General features: G+C 34.9%; 1 protein-coding gene across 3 annotated transcripts in view; it reads left to right on the top strand.

Moving 5' to 3' along the window:
* Positions 1 to 26,089, top strand: part of NUP62CL (nucleoporin 62 C-terminal like) — a 67,826-nt gene that overhangs the window by 8,913 nt on the left and 32,824 nt on the right. For all 3 annotated transcript variants that reach the window (XM_039878939.1, XM_039878937.1, XM_039878938.1), the window contains exon 2: positions 24,993 to 25,097. In XM_039878939.1, the coding sequence (XP_039734873.1) occupies positions 25,040 to 25,097 (58 nt within the window). In that variant the 5' untranslated portion in view covers positions 24,993 to 25,039. The remainder of the gene's footprint in view (positions 1 to 24,992; positions 25,098 to 26,089) is intronic.

Genomic DNA, 26,089 nt, shown 5'->3' on the forward strand with positions numbered 1-26,089 from the left:
TTAATGTACACCTGAAAATTATATAATTGTATTAACCAATGTTACCTCAATAAACTTAATAAAAAAGTGAAAGAAATTAAACAAGAACAACAAAAAAAACATTTAAGATTTAAATGAAATGGAAGAGAGAGCATCTTTAATTTCAATTTTTTAGTGACAAAAATGCATTTTTTAAAATTTCTCAAATTTTTATGGTAGAAAAAGTTTAAAGGTTCATGCCATTTTAACAGGGAGATTCTTAAGTTACTTCTAAAAGGATAGGAAGTCCACAATGCAAAGGCACAGGAAAAAAATTCCATCTTTTGATGGCTACCAGAATTTCCTTTGGCCTACTTATATTGATGACAATACCTAAATCTGAATGTCCATTTCTGTTATAGCATCAATCCATGGTCTGACAACAATGAGTTTTTCTGTCAACATTTATAATATTACCATATAAAATATATCTTATATAATATATATATGATATAACATATAATAATATACAGTTATAAAATAATTTGTAATAACATCATAACCTCCGGATAGTGGTACCCTTGGGAATATAAGACTAAATGCAGCAAGTACTCATATTCTGCTCAGACTGCTTCCCTTTCTATGCCTTCCAGGACTGAGTTATTACACTTGAAATCACCATTTCAGCTTACATTTTACAAGTTTTAAGACGTTTATATGGCTTAAAAACAAGTATGTCATAACTAACACATTCAGATAAATGTTGCCCTTCAGTTATCCTTGAGAAGGTGTTAAACTTATATCCATGACACCAACACTACTCAAGATACTCTGTTACATCAATTTTAAGTAGTACAGTTTTTCATATTTTAATATCTCTAAAGTCAAAATGAGTCTTAACAGTTGATGATATCTTACAGCCCCTTTTGGCCAGGTGACAGTTGTGACATCATAGTATCTGGAATCGAAACTTGTGTAAAACTTTGTTGAAATTCCCTGAGACAATAGGGGATCACCTTTAATTCTTAGAAACCAGTGATTGTGGGGAGGGGATGGAAGAGATGATTAATCAGATTAAGTTATTGATTATGCTGAAGTGGGAGACAAAAGGAGGCTAGTCTACACATTCGTAAAACTGGCTTGAAAGCATGGTTAAAATGGCTTTTAGTTCTATGAGTTCTTTTAAGAAATACTACACCAATAGTGCTCTTGGTGGCAAAGAAAATGTCAAGAAATTTGAATTTAAAATTGGATTTGGAATATTTTTATTAATGTATGCATGTTTGATTAAAATCTATGTCTATATTGAAAAGAGCTCCTCCAAAAAGTATAAAAATTAAATGATAAGAAAGAATTGTGACAGGTTTTTTTTTTCCCCTCTTACTGGTGCATTAAAGTGATGGGCTTTTAGATGAAATATTTTTTTGAAACTGATTTCTAGATTTGCCTTTCAAATCTATTATGTAAAAACTGATCTTTAGTCACCTCCCATTGTATAAGTCTTGATTGGGATAGAATTATAAATACACAATGATTTTCCCTTAACATTTTAAAGACATTATTCTGTCTAACATTTATTGTTGCTAATGAACAGCCTGCTGTCATCCTGGTTGTTATTCCTTATTAGGTAATTTTGTTTTTTTCTCTCTAGTAATTTTCAGATTTTTTCTCTACACTTAATATTCTAGGGTTCGATATATTATATATAAAGGATATGTGTGTGTGTTGCCTGCTTGTACTTGGTGGCTTTTTTAATCTGAGGAATATTTTTTCTTTAGTTCTAGATAACTCCTTAATTAAGTCTTTAAATATTATCTCTGCCACTTTATTTTCTCCTTCAGACATTTATTCTGGATATATATCAAAGCTTCTCTTTTGTTTTCTTCTTATCTCTTAAGTTCTCTCTTCTTTCCTATCACTTTATCTGCCCTGTGTTCTGGCAGATTTCTTCTGTTGTCTCCCAATTTACTGGTTTGTTTTTTTTTTTCTCTTCAGTTGTGTCTAATCTATTTAAATCTATCTCTTAAGCCTTTTTATTTCTAATACTGATATCCATTTCTTGGATTTCTGCTTGGTTCTTTTTCACATTCACTTACTTGTTTTATGGATGTTATTTCTTTTTGAGCTCTTTGAATATATTAAACATGCAGTTTAATGTGCTATTCATATTGCTCTATTATCTTTAACTCTTTAAATGAGAATTCTTTTTTGGGGGGAGCGGGGGAGTTGTCTATAGACTACTTCCTTATATGTTTTGTAATTCTTGCCTATGAGTTAATCTTCTGGGGTTTTTTTTACACAAGTGACCTATGAAGTGGATGTGCCACTGTTGAGTGGTGTCGTGGGCAACCTGTCTGGGCCCTGAAGGTTTCATCATCTCCTAACCAGTTTTTACGTTAACAGTTTAGCTTGAAGTTTTGACTCCACAAAGGTAAATTGAATTTGAGCTATCTATGCATATCTCCTATATCAGCTTGGGGTTCCTGCATGCTTCCATTGTTTTTTCCATTCTCCTGTAGATATTTCCAAGATTTAAGCTTCACTAGGTCTCTGTTGATTGAGAAACCTCTGGCTTAACCCTGTGACCTCAAATCGTACCCACAACCCAGCATATTGCCATCTGCTAAGGCACATATCTCATTCGAGTCACCCCTTTGGACTAAACAGCTTCAGCTTCTGCTCATTGATATAAATTCCCACCCTGTCTGGCACCTGAAAATTACCTTCTTTCATCAAAAACTCTGTTTTGTATTTTCAAAAGAAAAATTTTTGTTAAGTGCTTTTTAACCGATATTTGTAGGAGTTTGGAGTACGAGAGGGTGATTCCAGTGTGGCTTGATCCACCATCTTGACTTGAAGGTCTCCTTGAGATCTCTAATGTTTTTTCCTTCCATTCTTCTTACTCCCATTTAGGGTTTGGAGTCATGAGTGGGTTCACTTTTGGAGGAACTGGTACCCCTACAGATGGTTTCACTTTTGGCTGTGCAAAGGCAACAGCTACCACTTGGCTACAGGTTTACTTCCTCAACACGTGGTACAAGAGGGTTAATTTTGGGATTCCATCCCAACTAGTTATAAGTACATCTTCTATTGGCCTGTTCTCATTCAGTAACAGTTCCAGCTGCACAGACTACAGGATTCAGCTTTGGAACACCACTTGCATCACGTGTTCCCGCCCCAGTCAAAACTGGAGTTTCCTTAGAGTTAAGAGCAATACTGTTTGATTCTTTTAGTGGCTACAGAGCTAATTGTCTCTCAAAGACAAACTTTCAATTTAGAGTACAGAAAGGATAAAGTGATAATATGGCACTTATAAGTCAGCTGTTTGGAATTATTCCACTCATTCCCAAGATAGTCTTATAAATTTAAGCCATCTCAGATTTGAGGAACAAATAGGAGTACTCACTGAGTTTTGGATATTTATCATCTTGAAATTAGGCTGCTTGCTTATTAAGTGTCTCTCTCTAAAGAGATCTTTATCTATTGATCATTATAATGACCTTAAATATACATTCTTCCCTCCTGCATCTAAGAATTTCAAAGGGAGCACTATTTTAATGCTTTTCTATGCAAATCTATTTGGACCCAGCCATTTCTTGCAGTAGCACCTGATAGCCTGATGAAAGCTGCAGTATTCTTTCTTGAATTCTTCCCTATTCCGTTAGTTATTTAATACCTTGTAATTGTAATATCCGGTTATCTTTTGTTCTGTACTAAGATAAAATAACCTATAAAACAAAATTTTGTAAACTGTTCATATTTAAAACTTAATTCGACAGGAGCTATGTTATCTAGCTGCCATTTAATGTGTCAAAGAATTATTATATCGATTTTTCTCCTTTTTCTACTCTGAATAAATGCGCCATAATTAAACTTTGGCAACACTCCTTTCATACAGCCTACAGTGAGTACAGGGGCTTTTGGTCTGGGTACTAGCACCCTACTAATGCAGTAACAAGCAGTGCCCCATCACATCAGGTGACAATATCCACTCCTTTTGCTTTTGGCTCTGCTACCACCTCTGCTATTCAGTCTGAAACTGCCATAGGTCTCTCATTCATTGGTGGAAGTACACCTCAGACTGGGAGCACCAGTTTCAATATTGTCTCAATGGGGAAAGAAGCTCAAGCAATAGCCTTTGCAGGATTACTCGTCATTCCTGCCACTGAGGTATCTAGTGGAACAATTGCTATGTAACCAATTACTCCTTTCAATCATGGCAGAGAGTCCATGGGTAAGGTTCAAACATTGCTCTCTAATTGAGAAGCACAGTATTCAAGACTGATTTTGAGATTTTTGTTTGATTGATTCAAATCTGAAAATGACTCACTTCTCTTGTTGGAGGTTAGTGTCATTGATGAATGTGATAGAAATTAAATCCACACTGCCGCTTCTGGTTTTGCAGTTTTAATTTAAGAACCAAGGGGTGTTTGTTTTGGAAAAAGTAACAACCTTCTGAGAACCAATAGTCTAGACAGATTGGCATTTAGTAAGAATAAAGTTATATTGAAATGTTTTATTCGGTTGTCTAATGTTTGTGCTTAGCAAGTATATTCTTTTTATTTATTTATTTATTTATTTTATTTTCCAAGATAAAATACTGTCATTTGCAACAACATAAATAAATCTCGAGATAATCATGCTGAGTGAAATAAGCCAGAGAGAAAATGTTGAAAATCACATGATATCACTTATATGTGGGATATAAACCTAAAAGCAACAAATGAGCAGAACAAACAAACAGAGACTTATGGACATGGACTATAGATGAGTGGTTACCAAAGGGTAGCAGGTAGGGGGAGGGGAGTGGTAGACGGGGTAAAGGAGGTCAAAATTGTGATGACAGAAGGAAATCTAACTATGGGAGGTGAACATACAATGTAAATATATATTTATGCCTTACTGTTAAAATGTACAGCTGAGGCATAATTGGATTTTGTTAACCAATGTGACCATAAAATAAATAAATAAATGAATAATTTAAAAAAAAGATTTTGAAAAGTAGGTTCATAAGAACAGTAAATAAACGTTGGGAAAAATTAACACTCATACACTGTTGGTGAGACTGCAAATTGGTACAGCCAGTATTGAAAATACTATGAAATTTCCTCAAAAAACAAAGCAAGTATATTCTTGTTCACAATCTGTTGATGAGTTCTGCTTTCCTTTTTTATATCACACCAAAGGTCATTAGTTTACCAGTAAATCTTTTAGTTTAGAAACAAGTTTTGATTGTGGTAAGAAACATGGCGGAGTGAGAGACGTCCCCAGATCTCTCCTCTTGAAACAAAAATAAGCAGAAAATCTAAAACTCAACAAAAAACAGCCCAAATAAACACCAGTACATCTGAGCATGGGATCTGTGCATTAGAGCTACCACAGGTCAGAACCCTCGGTGCCCGGCGGTGGACTGGGAGAAACAAAGAAGCTGCCTCTGGCAGCTGTAGCTTCCTGTAAGAGGAGGGGGTGGGGAGAAGGAACAGTGAGTTCCCTGAACAGCCCTGCCTGAGATTGTTGTGAGCTCCACATGGCTGGCGGCAGTGCCTAATCATCAAGGCAGAAGACAGAACAACAGGGACGGCAGAAGAGAGGGGACGGTAGAGAAACAACAGTTGATTTTTACCAGCCGCGGATGCAAAACCGAGGCTGAGTCGCAGCCTCCAAACCTCAACCCAGAGGGCCTCTCCCCCCATACCCTCTGAGACTGAATGTCACAGAGCTCCAGGGGAATCTGAGCAAATACTACCGAAACTGTTACTAACATTGACTGAGACTGAGGTTGCGAGCATGATTAAACATCTATAAGGAAGAAAAGGACATTATTAACACTTTATATAAAACAGAGATCCAAGAGGCTTAGAAGCCACCTACTGGAAATCAAAAGAAAAACACCTTATTTGCAACAGGCTAGGAACCATTATATAATAAATCTTTCCAGAAAACAAAAAAAAATGCAGAACATACTTTCATTAATGCCTAGGGGGGAGAAATAGTCCATTAAACATCATGAACAACCAAGGTGACAAAGCATCTCAGAAAGAGAAAAATCTCCAGAAAATGAGGTTACATAGAAATATACGACTTAAATGACAGAGAATTCAGGATGGTACTTCTGAAAAAACTCAGTGAGATCCAAAACAAATATCGACAATTTTAGAAATTGAAAAAACAGCTAGATGAGCAGAATGAGTTCTTTAACAGGAGATTGAAACCCTCAAAAAGATCCAAATAGACCTTCTGGAGATAAAGAACACATTGTAAGAGTCGAAAAATGAAATAACAAGCTTGAGAAATAGAGTTGACCAAATGGAGGAAAGGATCAGTGGTATCAAAGACAGAAATGTAGAAATAAATCAGAAGGACGAAGAGAGAAATTGAAGAATGAAAAAGAATGAAAGAGAAAAGAACTAGCCAATACCATCAGGAGAGGAAACAAGAATAATGGGAATTCTTGAAGGGGAGGAAAAGGAGCAGAAAATAGAAAGCATTTTCAGACAAATAATTGACGAGAATTTCCCAAATATAAAGAATGAGTTGGAGCTTGGAATTCAAGAAGTCAACAGAACACCCAATGATCTCAACCCAAAAAGGCCTTCACCAAGGCACATTGTATTAAAATTATCAAAAACCAATGACAAAGACAGAATTCTCAAGGCAGCCAGGGAAAAGAAGATGGTAACTTATAAAGGAAAACCCATTAGATTATCATCGAACTTCTCAGCACAAACCTTACAAGCCAGAAAGGAGTGGAATCAAATATTAAAACTATTAAATAAAAGGAACTACCAGCCAAGAATAATGTATCCAGCTAAGCTCTCCTTCAGGTATGAAGGAGAAATAAAGACCTTTCCAGACATACAAAAATTGAGGGAATTCTCCACTACGAGGCCTGCACTACAGGAAATTCTGAAAGAGGTCAGCTCACCTAAAACAAATGACAAAAAAAAAATGCATAATTAAGAGTAAGATGACTAACAGGCTGATAAAAGCAGAGGAGTACAACCCTTACTATGAACAGGGCATTATAAGCTTAAAATAAGAAGAGATTTGCTATAGCAAGAAAGTAATGCACATGTAGCATACATAGGGACAAAATGAGACAACAATGACTGAAAAGATCCAAATGCGCAAAGGGGAATGGAGATAAGGCACTCACGGAAGAAAAGAGACGACTGTATACATATAACTATCCTTTTTATATTTGTAATGGTAACCACAAGCCAAAGATTTAGAACCAAAGTATATAACATAAAACAAGAAGAACTAGAGGCAAAACCCACAAAAGCTAACCAAAATAAAGAAAACAGAAACACAAGGACAAGGAAGCAATGGAAACACCGAGCTACCAGAAAGCAAAAGATAAAACGGCTAATAAAACCTCATATTTCAATAATCACCCAAAATGTACATGGACTGAACTCACCAATAAAAAGAGAGAGTTGCAGATTGGATCAAAAAACAAAACTTAGCCAGGAGACACATCTCAGTTCCAAAAACAAATATAGACTCAAAGCGAAAGGGTGGAAAATGATATTTCAAGCAAATGGCATTCAGAGAAAAGCGGGAGTAGCAGTACTAATAATGGATGACATAGACTTCAAAATCAAAAAGGTAAAGAAAGATACTGAGGAACACTTCATGATGATAAAGGGAATCATGCACCAAGAAGACATAACACTTATTAATATTTATACTCCCAATCAGGGAGCCCCAAAATATATAAAGCAATTACTAACAGAACTAAAGGGAGAAACAGACCAAAACGCTATCATAGTAGGGGACCTCAGTACACAATGTTGGATATGGACAGATCATCCAAACGGAAAATCAGTAAGGAACTCACATCCTTAAATTAGACCAACTGGACATATGTGACATTTATAGAGCCTTCCATCCCAAAACAGCTGCTTATACATTCTTCTCTAGTGCACATGGAACATCCTCAAGGATTGACCACATACTGGGACACAGAGACACCCATAACAAATATGAGGGTTGAAATCATGCCAGCCATATTCTCTGATTATAATGCTTTGAAACTGCAGATCAACTGTAAAAAGAAAGCAGAAAGAACACAAATAAATGGAGATTAAACAACATACTACTGAAGAATAACTCGGTCAGAGAAGAAATAAAAAGAGAGATCAAGAGATACATAGAAATGAATGATAATTATAGTACAACATATCAAATCTTTTGGGACATGGCAAAAACAGTCATAAGAGGAAAATTCATATCATTACAGGCCTATCTCCAAAAACAAGAACGAGCCCAAAGAAACAACCTCATGCTTCATCTTAAAAAACAAGAAAAGGAAGAAGAAATGAAGGCTAAAGTCTGCAGAAGGAAAGAAATAATCAAAATTAGAGCAAAAATAAATGAAATTGAAAACAAAACAAAACAAAACAATAGAAAAAATAAATGCAAGAAAGAGCTGGTTCTTCGAGAAGGTTAATAAACTTGACAAACCCCTGGCTAGACTCACTGAAGAAAAAAGAGAAGGGACACAAATAAACAAAATCAAGGATAAAAGAGAGGAAATTATGGCAGACACCACAGAAATACAAAGGATCATACAAGAATACTGTTAAAAAATGTATATAACACCAAATTTAATAACCTAGAAGAAATGGGCCAGTACTTAGAAAAATACAACCTTCCTAGACTGAATCAAGAAGAGCTGGAAAATCTAAATAGACCAATCAGCAGTATAGAATTTGAAACAATCACCAAGACCCTACCAAAAAGTAATTGTCGAGGACCAGATGGCTTCACCAGTGAATTCTACCAAACATTCAAAGAAAATTTGAATAAGTGGTGTTGGGAAAACCGGAAAGCCACCTGCAAAAGAATGAAACTAGACTGTTGTCTATCACCACACACCAAAATTAACTCAAAATGGATTAAGGACCTGAATATAAGACCTGAAACAATAAAATGCATAGAAGAAAACATAACTAAACTCGAGGACCTTGTGCTTAAAGAGGATTTTATGAATTTGACCTCAAAGGCAAGGGAAATAAGAGCAAAAATAAATAAAACTACATCAAACTAAAAAGCTTCTGCTCAGCAAAAGAAATCGTCAACAAGGTAAGGGGACAACCATCCGAATGGGAAAATATATTTGCAAGCAACATCTCCAATAAGGGCCTGATATCCAAAATATACAAATAACTCATATGACTCAATATCAACAACAACAAAAAATACCGATCCGATCAAAACAAAAGAGCAGAGGACCTGAACAGACACTTCTCCCTAGACGACATACAAATGGCCAACAAATATATGAAAAGATGCTCAATATCGCTAGCTATTAGTGAAATGCAAATCAAAACCATAATGAGATACCATCTCACACCTGTTAAAGATACCATCTCACACCTGTTAAAGATACCATCTCACACCTGTTAGAATGGCTATAATCAACAGGACAAGTAATAACAAATGGTGGAGAGGATGCGGAGAAAAAGGAACACTCATATACTGCTGGTGGGACTGCAAATTGGTACAGCCACTATGGAAAGCTATGGAGGTTCCTCAAAAAACTAAGAATTGATCTACCATATGATCCGATAATCCTTCTACTGGGTATTTACCCCAAAGTCTTGAAAACTCATATCTGAAAAGATATTTGCACACTGATGTTGGTAGCAGCATTATTCACAGTGGCCAGGACATGGAAACAACCAGTGTCTTACGATTGATGATTGGCTAAAGATGCTGTGGTACATACATACAATGGAATATTATTCAGCCCTAAGAAGAGATGAAATACAGCCATTTGCAACAACATAGATGGACCTTGAAATAATCATACAAAGGGAAATAAGCCAGACAGTGAAGGTTGAAAATCACATGATATCACATATGTGGGATATAAACCTAAAAGCAACAAATGAACAGGACAATCAAACAGAGATTCATCAACATGGACAATGGTCTAGTGGTTACCAGAAGGGAAGGGGGAGGCAGGAAGGGGGAAATAAAAAGAAAATGTTAAAAAAAATTATGTATATATAGTATGAAAAATAAATAAACTGGCATTTAAAAAAACAAAAATAATGTATTGGTCCTTTTTACATAGGGATTTGAGAAATGTCAGTGGATAATATGATTTTACAAATGATAGAAGTGTTGTTTGACTGGAATTTTTTTTCCATTAGATTTACACATAGGTATTTCTCTTTTTTAAGTGATTATAAATAGCACTGTACTTTAAATTTCAATGTTCACTTTTTTATTGCTGGTATGTAGAAATAAATTGATTTTGCATATTTATCTTGTATACTGTGACCTTGCTGAACTCACTTATTCTAGGAGAGTTTTTTTGTTAATGTCTTAGGATTGTCTACATAGATGGTTGTCACCTGAAAATACAGTTTTATTTCTTCCTGTCAAGTCTATATGTCTTTTTTCTCCCCTTGCCTTGGTGTAATAGCTATAAGATCCAGTACTATGTTGGATAAGAGTGATGAAAGCAAGTATCTTTGCTTTTTCCCAGTCTTAAGGCGAAAAATCTAGTTTGTCACCATTAAGTATGGTGTTACTACCTATAGTTTCTTGTAGATACTCTTTATCAAGTTAAGGATGTTCTCCTCTATGCCTGATTTTCTGAGACTTTTTACCAGGACTAGGTGTTGAATTTTGTAAAATATTTTTTCTTCATTGCTTGATGTCATGTGGATTATATCGATTGATTTCCAAATATTATACCTACCTTGCTTCCTTGAAATAAATTTCACTTGGTCATGGTATATAATCATTTTATACAGTGCTGAAATCTATTTGCTTATATTTTGTTAAGGGTTCTTACATTCTTATTCATGAGGGATAATGGTCTGTGGTTTTCATTTTTATATTGTCTTTGTCTGGTTTTGGTTAGAGTATAATACTGGCCTCATACAATAAGTTGGGAAATATCCGTCCTGTTTTCTTTTCCAAAAGAAATTCTTTAAACATTTGTAGAATTCTCCAGTGAAAGCATCTGGAACTGGAGATTTGTTTTTTAGGAGTTTTTACATTATACATTTAAATTCCTTAAGAGTTGTAGGGCTACTTAAATTATTTCATGGTGAGTTGTGGTAGTTTGTGTTTTCTGAGGAATTTCTCAGTTTCTGCTAAATTGTCAAATTTGTGGGCATAGTATTCTTTTGATGTATGCAGTGATGTGTTATGATACCTCATTTTAGTCCTGATATTGGTAATTTGTACCTTCTCTCTTTTTATTTATTTATTTATTTTTGTTAGAGGTTTGTTAATTTTATTGATCTTTTCCAAGAGTCAACTCTTTGTATCATTGATTTTTTTTTATTGTTTTTCGTTTTCTATTTAATTGATTTCTGCTCTTTATTATTTTGTTTTGCTTGCTTTGGGTTTATTTTACTAGTTTTGTCAGGTAGGAGTTTAGATTATTGATTGGAGACTTTCATTTTTAATTTTTTATTGAGATATAATTAACATATAACATCATCTTAGTTTCAGATGTAAAACATAATGGTTTGATATTTGTGTATATGGTGAAATGATCACCACAATAAGTCTAGTTGACATCCATTGCCATATATAGTTACAAATTGTTTTTCCTTCTAATGAGAACTTTTAAGATTTACTCTCTTAGCAACTTTCAAATATACAATACAGTTTTGTTAATTATAGTCACCATACTGTACATCTTCTTTTCTAATGTGTACCTATACTGCTATGAAATTTCCCTGTCAACACTGCTTTAACTGTATCCCATTAATTTTGATGTGATGTATTTTCATTTTCATTCAATTCAGTGTATTTATTTCCTTTGAGACTTCCTCTTTGACCTATGGATTATTTAAACATGTGTTTAGTTTCCAAATGTTTAGAGATTTTCCTGTTATTGATTTCTAGTTTGATTCTATTGTAGTGGGAGACTACACTCTATTATTTTTATAATTTTAAATTAGTTGAGGCCTGTTTTTTGGCCCAGGATAACATCTATCTTGGTATATGTTCCATGGGCACTTGAAAATAATGTGTATTCTGCTTTATTGGGTTGTATTCTATAAATGCCTATTGATGGTTAATGAATTTATTGAGTTCCTCTATGTACTTGCTGATTGTCTAGTTCTTCTATCCATTGGTAAGAGAAGGGTGTTGTAGTTTAATGTAATAATGGATTTGTCTATTTTTCCTTTTTGTCATCAGTTTTTAATTCACATATTTTGAAGCTCTGTTGTTTGGTGCATACAAATGATTGCTAAGACTTCTTGGAGAATTGATCCTTTATGTAATATCATTATATAATATCCCCCTCTGTCTCTGATACTTTTCTTCACTCTGAAGTCTGCTTTATCTGATAATAATATATCCATTCCTACTTCTTTTGATTAACATTACATGGTATATTTGTCCATCTTTTTATTGTCAACTTGCCTCTATCATTTTTGAACTGTGTTTCTTACAGACAACATATAAGTAGGTTTTGTTTTTTTTTTTTAATGCTCTCTGCCAATCTTACTTTTTATTCATGTACTTAGGCCATTTACACATATTATAAGTATTGCTATGTTATGGCTTAAGTCTGCCATTTTATTTTACTTTATTTATTTTATTTTATTATTTTATTTTATTTTATTTATTTTATTTTATTATTTTATTTTATTTTATTTATTTTATTTTATATTTTATTTATTCTTTTGTTATATTTTCCATGTCTCTGTTTTCTGTTTCTTGTCTTCTTGTGTCACATTTTTTTTTTATAATTTTCCTTTGGTTTATCTATACTGATTTTGAGAGTACCTCATTATATAGCTTTTTTTTGGTAGTTGCTCTAGGTATTATATATACATAAGTTATCATAGTCTATTGATATCATTTTACTAATTTGAGTGAAGTATAGAAACCTTTGACCCACTGTGTCTCTTAACCATTCTCCATTTGTAATGTAATTCCCATACATATTCCATATATATATATGTGTGTATATGTGTATATATATAAAAATACATACATACATATATATCGTGTATGTGTGTGTGTGTGTGTGTGTGTGTGTGTGTGTGTGTGTGTATAACCACATCAGGCAGGGTTATAATTTTTGCTTTGACCATCAAATGTAATTTTAAAAAACTCAAGAAGAAAAGACTATTGTATTTACCCATATTTTTGCTCCTCTGTTTATTGTTTCTTCCTTCCTAAGGCTCCAAGATTCCTTCTTTTTTCATTTCCTTTCTGTTTAGAGAACTTCCTTTAGCCGTTCTTTTAAGGTAGTCTCCCGGCAACAAATTCTCTTCGTTTTCCTTTCAATATCTTGATTTCCTCTTCATATCTGGATATTTTTGCTAGGATTCTAAGTTGGTAGTTCTTTTATTTCAGCAGTTGAAAATATCATATGAATTCCTTCTTGCCTCAATAGGTTTTGATGAGAAATTCGTAATTCAAATATTTTGTTCCTATAGGTTAAATGCCATTTTTCTCTTGCTGCTTTTAAGATTTTCTCTTTGTCTAGTTTTCATAAGTTTAATTATTATGTGTCTTGGTTTGGATCTCTACTAGTCTATCATCCAGTTCAACAATTCTCATTTCTATCCCCTCCGTTCTGCTGGGTCCTTCCTCTTAACTTTGCATTTTGGTCATGGTACTTTTCAGTTCTCAAATTTCAGTTTGGTTCTTCTTTATATCTTTTATTTCTTTGCTGATATTTCCTTTCCTTTCTTTTTCTTCTTTTTTTTTTTTTGGCAAAGAGTATTTTTTGTGTTTCGAGTATGTTTGTAATTACTTGATGCATTTTTATTATGGATGCTTTAAAATCTTTGTCAGATAATTCTATTTCTGTCATCTTGGTATTATCCTGTTTCAATCAGCTTGAGATTTTTCTGGTTCTTGGTAGGATGTATTAATTGAAACCTGGACATTTTCATATTATGTTATAAGTATCTGAATCTAATTTAAACCTTTTGCTTTAGCTGGCTTTATTTGACATTGCTCTGATAGGGGAAGAAAGGGTGCTGCCTCATTACTGCAAGGTGGGAGTAAATCTTCATTTTCCCCACTTAAATTCTATTGCTACCCAAGATGAGGGTTTCGTAGGTAATGCTGGGTGGGGTTGGGAGTTTCTAATCTTGATGTGGTTTTCAGTGAGGACAGGGTTCATTAACTTCTGGCAGGGATGAAAAGCTGACTCTCTACTTGACCTTCTCTGATATCCCCTGGAATGACATTACAGCTTCACAAAGGTGGAAGTCCAGGTTCCTTGCTTGGGGTTTGCTGGTATAGGTGGGGAGTGGACCACTGTTTTGTTTTTTTTTTCTGTGGTGTTTGGTTATAGTAGAGTAGTTATTATGTTCAAGTTTTCTTTTTGCTAGTCTGTCCTTTTCCTTGTCTTTTGTCTAGAGAGCAGGCTTTTGGATATGGGGGCATGTTTTATTTATTTTTTGCTGGTTTGTTTGTTTATTTGTTGGTCTATACCCATTGGTGTTTCTGGGTTGCCAGCCTATTCAACTCCAGGTCTGGGAACTATAAGGCAAAAACAAAACCTATGGAACCCAACACCATAGTGTTTTGAGGCCTTAAGATCTCTAGCTGGTTTGCCTTCTTCTCTCCACTTTCCAGGGCCTTCTAATGCTTGTTTTATACATAATGTTCAGGTGTTTTAGCTGTAGCTAATGAGAGCAATAGGGTAAAATTGCATGTATTCTATTTTCCTGGAAATAGATGTCCTTAAGATTTTAATTATATTGACAAATCTCATTCTTCTGAGTTTCTCTCTGAACTTACTTGTGTAGGCCTTTTCCATTTCAAGATTCTCAATTCTTTTTGTTGTTTTATGGCTTTTATTTTTAGGAATCTTATTTTTTTCTAGATGATTAGTGAATCACACCATTGTATTTCATTAAATAGCCATCTATTCTTTCCCTGTTGATTTAAGATGCTGCTTTCCTCATACACCAAATTATTATTTATGTGTGGCTATGCTTCTGGACTTCCTATACTATTCTATTCCATTGCTCTGTCCTTTCTTGTTCTACTATCACTATTTTAGTTACTGTACCATGTCCCACTATCTTGCAGTACAAGGCCACCTTTCCCCATTCTGTTATAAAAATTCTTGCCTATTTTCTGTGGCTAACAATTTATTAATATAGTTGATATTTTCTTATGTTTTTAAACATCAGAGAATTAAGTCTGATTTTGTTCTCCTTACAGCTAGATGGAGGAAATTATGATATTGACCCTTCCTCTAGTCTAGTAGGTCTCAGCTGGAGGTGATTTTGCCCCTTCTCCCTGGGGATATTTGGCAATGTCTGGAGACATTTTCAGTTTTCAATATTGGAGAGGTGTTACTGGCATCTAGTGGGTAGAGCCCAGGGTACTACTAAATATCCTGTAGTGCACATAAAGGAAAACTTTGCCCTCCACATACAACATTTCTGGATGCTAAATGAGTGTCCTACATAATTAAGTTATGAATTGTGGATTCTTCCCACACTACCCAGTTCTCCAACTCACTGGACACCCACTGAGTGTCCTAAGGTTCAGTTATGGTGCTCACTACCTGTAGTTAGTGCAGACCCCACAGGTTAAGGGCTCAATCCCTTAAGACTGTCCCCCATTTCAGATACCATTTGCAAGTCCCAGATAGTTACCTGTATTTCTGACCAACTGGCTATAAATCAGGAGGTCCTATGACCCTATGCTTGGGTTGGATAATTTGCTAAAACAGCTCATAGAACTCTGGAAAACTCTTTACTTAGAATTACTGGTTCATTATAAGTGATACAACTTAGGAACAGCCAAATAGAAGAGATGCATTGGGCGGGGTAGAGGAACAGCCCAGATCTTCCATGTACTCTTCAGGTGTATCGCTCTCCTAGTACTTCCTTATGTTCACCATCCCAGAAGCTCTCCAAACTCCTTCATTTAAGGCTTTGATGGAGGTTTCATTATTGATTAATGGTAAGCATGATTGATTAAATCATTGGCCACTGGCGATTGAACTCAAGCTCTAGTCCCTCTCCTCTCCCTGGAGATCAGGGGGTGAGGCTAAAAGTTCCAACCCTCTAATCACTTGGTTGGTTCCTCTGGTGACCAGCCTCTCATTTTTAGTGGCTTTCTAAAGTTTACCTCATTAACATAAATCAAGAGTGGTTGAAAGGGGCATGTTAGGAATAACTGAAGAGTCTCTGTTCACTTATATTGCTCCTGGAGCTATTTCCAGAGCTGGGGACAAAAACCAAATGTTGTAATAAAAGATACTCCTATCACTCTAATGACTTAGGAAATTACAAGGGATTTAGGATCTCTGTCCAGGAAAGAGAACAAAGACCAAATATACATTTTTTTGTTATATCCCAGCATGTGATAGTCTTCCACGGCAAAAAATTATTTGGCCCAAAATGTCAGTAATTCCATGATGAAAACCTCTGCTCTAGTCCTATGGCTAGGAAAATAAGACTGTCTCTGAAACTAATTTTATTTACAAGTAAGACTCCTTCAACTTACAGGAAAATCATATTAAATGGTATTTACTTCCTTAGTTATCTCTGGATATGTTATTTAAGGTCAGACCCCTGAAATTATGCCAGTACCTGGGACAAATGATCAAGATTCTAAAATATGGGCAAAATCAAATGCAAATTTAATTAGCCCCAGTGAAGAGGTTTCAGTAATATGGCCAATTACAAAATAAATAATACAAAAATCAATAGCTATCCCGTGTTTAAGCAGTAATAATTGGGAAATATAATAGAGAAAGGTCTCATTAACAATTTCAATTGAAAGTATGAAAAGCCTAGGAATGAACTTTAAAAATGTTCATGACCTTATATGAAGATAACCACAAATCTTACTGAGGAATATGTGAAGACATGAATAAATGAAGATACCCACTGAATGCACAAACTCAATAGTATACAAATTTCCTTTATCTCAAAATTAATCTACACATTTGATGTAATTTTTATAAAACCACACTGATAGTCTTTGATGGAAGGAAAGGAGGGAGGGACTTGACAAGATTCTTAAGTTTAAATGGGGGCATAAATGCATGAGACTAGTCATCTCTTTTGTTTTTTAAGGAAAGTAATGATAGAATGCTTGTAGGAAAATATATGAAAATGTATTATAAATTTATTCTCTTCCTGTAAGTATAAAACATTATGTAATATAAGAATAAATGGATACAAACGGTCTTGACTCATGCTGTGGACTTTCCTAAAATCTCTCAAAAGCTCAAAAAATCCAAACAAGCAGCATCTGGCCTCGGCATGCCCCATACTGCTTGATGAGCAGCCCCAAGCCCAACACTAGCAGTAGCTGGCCTCAGTTCCTGACTTGGCCTCTCAAGGCACCCATTAGCCCAACATGGGTGGCAGCCATCTACGGATTGCTTGGTGACTCTTACCAGGTGGCCCTGGAAGTGCACAGGCTGCGGCTGAACTTGGCCTGCAGCTGGGTCCCTCCCAGGAGGCCCTTGGGCTGGCACACCTGATGCCTTGCTTCTACTAGAGCCAGAACCAGAGCACCACCCTAGGCTGCAACTGAGAAGGACACACCCAAAGGATAGACTGGGCAGGTACCAGAGCCCTGCTAACGTGAATTCTGCTCTGCACAGTTGGTGCCTCACCAAACAATCCTCACAACTAATCAGCCAAAAGGTCATTCCCTCCTATTGATGTGCAAACAGCAACCAAGGTTCAACTACAAAAGGAGGGCACACACAACCCAAACAAGAGACAAACCTTGAGCTTCTGAGTCAGGTGTCCAGGGAAGACTGTGCCAGTGGGCCCCATAAGACACCTACTACATAAAGCCACTCTACTGAGACTGGGAGACATAGCAGCCCTACCTAATACATAGAATCAAACACAGAAAGGCAGCCAAAATAGGGAGATAAAGAAACATGTCCCACATGAGAGAACAGAACAAAGCTCTGGAAAAAGAACTAAACAAAATGTAAACAAGCAATCTATCAGATGCAGAGTTCAAAACACTAGTTATAAGGATGCTCAATTAACTTATGGGAAGAGTAGATGAACTCAGTGAGAACTTTAACAAAGATATAGAAAAACATTTACAAAAGTCAGAAATGAAAAATATATTAGAGAAAACAAACAGATTAGATGAAGCAGAGGATCGAATTAGCGATTTAGAGGATAAAGTAGTAGAAAACACCCAATTAGAATAGCAACAAGAAAAAATAATCCAAAAAATGAGGATAGTTTAAGGGGCCTCTGGGACAACATCAAGCATACCAACATTCTCATCTTAGGAATATGAAGAAGAGAGAGAGTAAGGAATTGAAAACCTATTTCAAGAAATAATGACAGAAAACTTTGCTAACCTGGTGAAGGAAATGGACAAGTCCAGGAAGTGCAGAGTCCCAAACAAGATGAACTTAAAGAGGCCCACACCAAGACATATCATAATTAAAGTGCCAAAGATTAAAGACAAAGAGTGACTCTTAAAAACAGCAAGAGAAAAGCAATTAGTTGCCTACAAGGGAGCTCTAATAAAAGTGTGAGCTGATTCCTCAACAGAAACTTTGCAGGCCAGAAGGGATTAGCTGGAAATATTCAGTGATGAAAAGTAAGGACCTACAACCAAGATTACTCTACCCAGCAAAGCTATCATTTAGAATCAGGACAGATAGAGAGCTTCCCAGACAAGAAAAAGCTAAAGGATTTCATCATCACCAAACCAGTGTTACAGGAAATGTTGGAGGAACTTCTTTAAGAAGAAAAAATATATGTATAAAAAAAAAGAATAATAAAATAGCAATAACTACATATCTCTCAACAGGTACTTCAAATAAAAAAGAATTAAATGCTCCAATCAAAATATAGGGTTCTGAATGGATAGGAAAACAAGACCTTTACATATGCTGCCTACGACAGACTCACTTCAGATTAAAAGACACATAGATAGAAAGCAAAGGTATAGGAAAAGATATTTCATAAAAATGGAAATTAAAAAAGATGGAAATAAAAAATCTGGGATATTCATACTTATACCAAACAAAATTGACTTTGAAGCAGGCTAAAACAGACCAAGAATGGCCCAGTAATCCCACTTCTGGGTTTTTATCTGAAGAAACCCAAAATTCTACTTTGAAAGAACATGTGTATCCATATCTTCATTTTAGCATTATTTACAATAGCCAAGGTATGGAGGCAACTTGGGTGTCCATCAGTGGATGAATGGATAAAGAAGAGGTGGTACACGTATACAATGTAATATTACTCAGCCATAAAAATAAATGAATAAATAAAAAGAATAAATGAATACTACTGATACAACAATTCAAACTCTCATGGAACAGGGATAGAAAGAAAAATCAGTGCAAAAATTTAAAGTGCAGAAACAAACCTGGGTTATGAAGATGACATTTCAAATCTGTTCAGAGAGAGCATGGAATAATTAATAACTGAATTGCAATAGCAGGCCATCCAGGTTATATGGGGAAGAAGTGATTAATTTTTACCTGAAAAGATAAACCAAAAGAAATACTAGGTGACTTAAAGGTAGAAAATGAAACCATAAACATTTAAAAAACATACGTGAATGTGAAAATATGTAAATAATATTTCTTGGATTGTGGAGAGGACCATTTTTATGTATAATTTAAAAATATATAATATAGTCAGTCAATTGGTTAAAAAATAAGATTATAAAAAGTGTAAATAGGTATATCATCCTCCATCTACCCTGTATTATTCCCACCCCCTTCCCCAAACCCCTCCATTCAGCTAACCACTATAATTGTATATATACTTCCAGAGTTTCTTCATCGATTTGCTAGCAAATAAAAACATATGTTCTTAGCCCTCTACTTTTATTTTTTTATATAAATGATAGTCTACTCTACCCACTATCCTTTACCTTGTTATTTAAACACATAAACTGTATACACTTATTTTAAACCTTTTAGAGATCTTTTCACATCAGTCAGTATATAGAGAACTTCCTCGGCATTTTTTATAGCATCATAGAATTTTATGGTCTGCATGTGGTATAATTTATTTAGTCACTTGCTGATGGACATTTGGATTATTTCTTCTTTTGGTAATACAAACAGTGATATAGTGGGTATCATTTTACATGCCATTTTACTGGTGTACAAGTACCTCTTTGTGAATAAATTTCCAGAAGTATTGCTGGTTCAAAAGATAGATGCATTTGTAATTTTTAAAACATTCGCCACTTGTTTTTCATGGAGTATATACCAATTTCCACTCCCGTTAGAAACATGAAAGGCTGCCTGTTTCTTCACAGCGTCCTTAACGGAGTGTTACTAGTTTTTTTTTCCCCACTATCTGTTAGGTGAAATTATTTTCAATGTAGTTTTAATTTGCTATTTTCTCCTAATATTGAGGTTGAACATCTTTTACATGTTTAAGAGAAAAAGACCTTTGAAATACTATGTAGAGTCATAAACCATAAAGGAAAAAATTGATGGAAATATTTGACTATATAAACAATAAAAATAAAATTTTAAATGACAAATGGCATAGAAATTTTTGCAACATTTGACTAAATGGCTTTGATATAAACTTTTTTTTTAAAATCAGTAATAAGACAGTACTCCAATGAGAAAAATGGGCAGGTGACACGAATAGGCAATTTCAAATGAAGAAATTAAGTAGCAATCAAACCCAAAATAAAAATTTAGCTTCACCAGTAGGTAATGAATTATAAATATTTAAACACCTTCGCTATAATTAGTGTTCTTTAAAAGTATACAAGTGGAATCTAAGGAATAAAATAAACAACAAACAAAATGAAAATAGACTTCATAGATACAGAGAACAAACTGGTGATTGCCAGATGGGAGGTGTGTTGAGGGGTGGGATTAAGAAGTACAAATTGGCAGTTACAAAATAGTCACAGGGATGTAAAGTACAGCATAGGAAATATTGTCAGTAACATTATAATAACTATGTATAGTGCCAGGTGGGTACTAGACTAATTGGGGGGATCACTTAATAAATTATATAAATGTCTAACCACTATGCTGTATACCTGAAACTAATATAAAAAATTATTGAACGTCAACTCTAATTGAAAAATAAAAATTAAATAAAAAACAAGAAATAAATTTTAAAAAGTATATATGCAGTGCTTCTCTTAAATGAAACATAGAGATATTCCAAGATACTCATTTTAAGTAATTGAAAGGTGTGGTAATGTTCTCAATCCCTTGCCAACATCTCCTTGCTATCCCTTTAACCCAGTGGCCCTAGATGTTTTGGGTAGCAGTCTTATGTCACTTATTGTCATGAATTATTCAACAGTTGGATGCAAGCAACAATAGATTCAAATGCAGTTACTTATTAAGCAGTTTTTCCTTTTGAAGAGGAAATAGAGTATCTGTAATTATGTATTAGAGTCTGGAAAAAGTTGTTTTAATTCATCTGAAATATTTATTGAGCACTTACAACCATATGCCACATATAGTAACCTACAGTAAGGATAAAAAGATGAGCTTTGAACATTCATGTACATATTCTTATATAGATATATGTTTTCATTTCTCTTGTGTAGATACCATGTGTAGAAAGAATTATTGGATAGTATGGTAACTCTATGTTTAACACCTTGAGGAAGTGCCAGAAAGCTTTCCAAAGAGGATTTTACATTCCCATCAGTATTGTATAGGGTTTTCAATTTCACCACATCCTCACCAACACTTGATATTATCTGTCTTTTTGATGATAGACATCCTAGTTGGCAAGAAGTGATATTTCATTGTTGTTTTGAATTGCAATTTTCTCATGACTTTTGACATTGAGTATATTTTCATGTGTTAGGTGGCCAATTGTATTATCAACTTCACCTCTTTCTGACCATTCTTTTGTAGTCACACCTCCCTCTAACCATGCCCGAAAAGGATCTCTACTTTAAGGATTCATGTCATTAGATTTTGTTTACCTAGATAATCCAGGATAACCTCCCTATCTCAAGGTACTTAACCTTAATCACATCTGTAACATCCCTTTTATCAAGTAAGGTAATATGTTTGCAGGCTCCAGATATCAAGATGTGGCCATTTTGGGAGACCATTTTTCTGTTTACCACACCATCTTAACAATATTAAATTGTTTGATCTATGAACATGAGATATTTCCATTTATCGAAGATGTTTTTAATTTCTTTCAATGATGTTATTTATTTTTCTGGGTACAAGTCTTGTACTTCTGTTAGATTTGTTCCTAAGTATTTTATTCTTTTTAAGCAATAGTAAATGGAAATTTACTATATATATATAAAATTATATGTGTATATATATATGTGTATATTTAATTTTATTTTATTATTAGTTTCAAGTATACAGTACATTGGTTAGACATTTTTACAGTTTATAAAATGATCCCCCTAATTGCTCTTTCTCTCCTCTGGCTCTCCACCTAGCTATTACATTAATGCTAGCTGTTTTCCCTATGCTGTGCTCCCCATCTCCATGACCATCTATTAACCACTGATTTGACTTCTTTAAGCCTTCACCCCATTCTCCCAGCCCACCAACCTCCCTCCCTTCTGGCTATCACCAGATTGTCCTCTATTGGAATTATTTTTTTATGTATCTATCTTGTATCCTGTAACTTTGCTGAACTTGTTTATTGTTCTAATAGATTGCTAATGGATTCTTTAGAATTTTTTGTATTCATGATCATGTCATCTGTGAATAGAGATAGTTTTATTTTTTTTCTTTTTGACATGGATGCCATTTATTTCATTTTCTGGCCTCATTGTTCTGGTCAGAACTTCCAATATATTGTTGAATTAAAGTAGTAAGAGCAGACATTCTTGTTCTCTTCTTTGTAGTAGCAGGTAGGTATTCAGTCTTTCACCAGTAAATATGCTGTTAGCTATGGGTTTTTTGTAAATGCCCTTTATCATATGAGGAATTTCTCTTCTCTTCCTAGTTTGTTGAGTGTTTTCATCATGAAAGGGTGTTGGATTTTCGAAAATGCTTTTTCCACTTCTTTTCAGATGACCTGTAGTTTTTAAATAATTGAGGTATAATTCATATACTTTAAAACTCACTCTTTAAAGTGTACACTTCAGTGGTGGTTTTTAATATATTAACAGAGTGTGAAACCATCACCACTATGTAATTTCAGAACATTGTCATCACCTCAGAAAGAAACCCTGTACCCATTAGCAGTCATTCCTCATTATTCCTTCCTCCCATTTCCTTACAACCACTAATATACTTTCTGTCTATGCATTTGCCTCTTATGGACATTTCATATAAATGGAATCATACACTATGTGGCCTTTTGTGTCTGGCTTCTTTCATTTAGCACAATACTTTCAAGATTCATGCATGGTGTAGCATGTCTGAGTACTTAATTCTTCTAATCTCAGGAGGAGTGTTCTTTTCAACTTTCTCTTTCCCTGGTTATCTCCGGTAAACTAGCTGGCCTATAGCTTAAATTGTTGCTTTCATGAAACTATTTGCCTCAGCCAAGAGTTACAGGCTCCCTTCTTCCATTCAGTAAAAGACTGATTAAAAAAAATAGTTCATTAGTACTGTTTAGTATAGCCAGCCCTCCAAATAGTATAGCCTATTTGCCTCCTCTTAATTGCTTACCACCCAAATCTCCATTTTTTTTTTGAGAGCGAGTCCTTTGGCTTGAATTTCCTCACATTCTGTTTCAAATAAGGTCAGCTCTTTTGGGAAGATCTATGTTCTTATGGGCTGCCTTTATCCCTGAGCAAAATCTTTGAACCATTGCTTTGGGCTCTTGGCAGTGACAATTGCCTCTCCTCTTCTTGCTTATCTCTTCAGGCATGGAACCTCAGCCCTACAAGTGAGCTGGGGCAAGGCAAGCAAGGTAAGGGTAGTGGCACCCCAGTATTCTCTGCCTGCTGTGCCTGGTGCAGAGCCTCTGCCCTTTGGGGGCTGAATGGAAGAAAGGAGCCCATAACTCTTGGCTGTACTCACAAGAATTTCAGCACTATAACTCTGTGTTGGAGGTGATGAAAAATTCTGGCTACTTGACCCTCCAAATAGAATAGTGGATTTCTTGAGCGGGAGCTGGGGAACAAGGGAGTCTAGTCTTCTTGGCCACTCCTTTCTGAAGTATAGCTTTAGGTGAGCAAGGGTAGCTCATCAAAGTGAGGAGGATGATGGATGGAGGAAGGGAGTGGGTTGTAACTCATATGCCAGACTCTCATTGGTATTACTGAGTTTTAGCAGATTTTCTTGAATAAATGTTTCTTCATTTGCTATATACCTTTAGGACCATTTTCAGAGATTTCAAGCTTTTTAATATATTTTTTTATCAGTTATGGTTGTTTCACTTGGGAATGGGTCCCCAGGACCTCTAATGTGCAATTCTGGAATTGGATCCTCCTCTTATATTTACTTTTGTAGTAAAGTAGAATTTCTTTATTACAATGGTGCTGGAGGGCTGGCTATCCTAAACAGTACTAATGAACTATTTTTTTTAATCAGGCTTTTACTGTGTCATATTTATGAGATTTCAGGGTATCTGCTTTTCCTTGCTTTGTTTTTATTTCTGCATATAAATGAACCTTGTTATAGTGATGTTTTAAAAATTGTTTTTATGTATGTTTTAAGATAGTGGTCCAATTTCATTGTTTTGCACATGGCTGTCTAGTTTTCCCAGCACCATTTATTGAAGAGACTTTCCTTTCTTTATTGTATATATATGGTTTATTTCTGGGCTCTCAATTCTGTTCCAGAGGACTGTGTATCTGTTTTTCTGACAGTATCATACTGGGGAATGTGATACCTTTGGCTTTGTTCTTTTTTTCTCAGGACCGCTTTGGTTATTCAGGGTCTTATGGTTCCATACAGATTTGAGAATTTTTTGTTCCATTTATGTGAAAAATGCCATTGGGATTTTGGTAGGAATTGCACTGAATCTGTATATTGCTGTAGGTAATATGAACATTTTACCAATGTTAATTCTTCCAACCATAAACATGGAATACTTTCCATTTTTTTGTGTGTCTTCTTCAGTTTCTTTCAACAATATCTTGTAGTTTCCAGTGTGACATCTTTTTCTACTTGTTACTTTGATTTTTAGGTTTGACTCCAGCATCCACTGTTGCCATCACTACTAGTTCCAGCACCATGCTGTTTACATCAATCTCAAATATTTCCACCTCCACTGCTGCTACTGGGCTCTCATGTAAGTTACTGGTTGCAAAGAAAATATTGTTATTTTGCATGAGACCACTTAACTCAATTTTCCAATATAAGCCGTGGGTCTCTTGCATCTTATAAATTATCATTATGCTTGAACCCATCTGTAACTGCTGATAGCAATAGTAGCTTTGTTTAACAACCTAACTGTCATGGCTTTAGCTGTGAATTTATATTAACATGATTATTATAGCCTAAAATGATAATTTTAAGCATATAATTCATTAACATTGTAATGTTTTGAAACTTTTTGAAGCTAATGGGAATAGGAAGTGGGAGTTTTGCCAAGTATGTCTGAAGGGAAAAAGTCTTATTATCCATGCGAATAATATAAAATAGGAAATAAAAGTTGAAGCCTTGTTAGAGTATATTCTTCTATATAGACCAAGTTCGTATTCCTTACATTTTACATATCAGAAGGGTTACATGACAAGGACCAGTTGTAATTTGAGGTTTTAATTGACACTATGTGATGTCTTATGGCCTCCCCCCTTGAAGGGAACATCTGGATGCTTCGAGCTAAAAAGTGGGACATTAATTATCTTGCAACCTCAGCTTCTTTGCTACACATCTTCCATTAGCAGAATAAAAGCAAATGTTAAGAATATTGAATTCTGTATATGTGTTAGGTAGTTCTTTTTAACAGGTCTATATAAGTTGACTGTGTTTTCGAGGTATCTTCCCAGGGCCGTGATGTTCATCATTAGACTTTATTATTGTAATCCTAGCTGATGCTTAGCTGAGAGTAAAAACTAGTGGCCTACCATCCCCATACTTTTGTGCAGTTGGCATAGGTAAACAGTTAAAATTGCTGGTTACCACTTGAGTTGTATTTTCTATCAAGTAAATTTCTAATTTTGAGACATGACTGAGATTCTAGAAACCTTTTGATATATGTAAGCAATATCTTTCTCAACTACAATAGATTTTGTGAATATGACCATGTCCGAGGTTGGGAGTTAAAATTGTTGAATGAAT

Source organism: Pteropus medius, unplaced genomic scaffold, assembly GCF_902729225.1.
Source record: "Pteropus medius unplaced genomic scaffold, Ma_sr-lr_union100, whole genome shotgun sequence".
Classification (NCBI taxonomy): Eukaryota; Metazoa; Chordata; class Mammalia; order Chiroptera; family Pteropodidae; genus Pteropus; species Pteropus medius.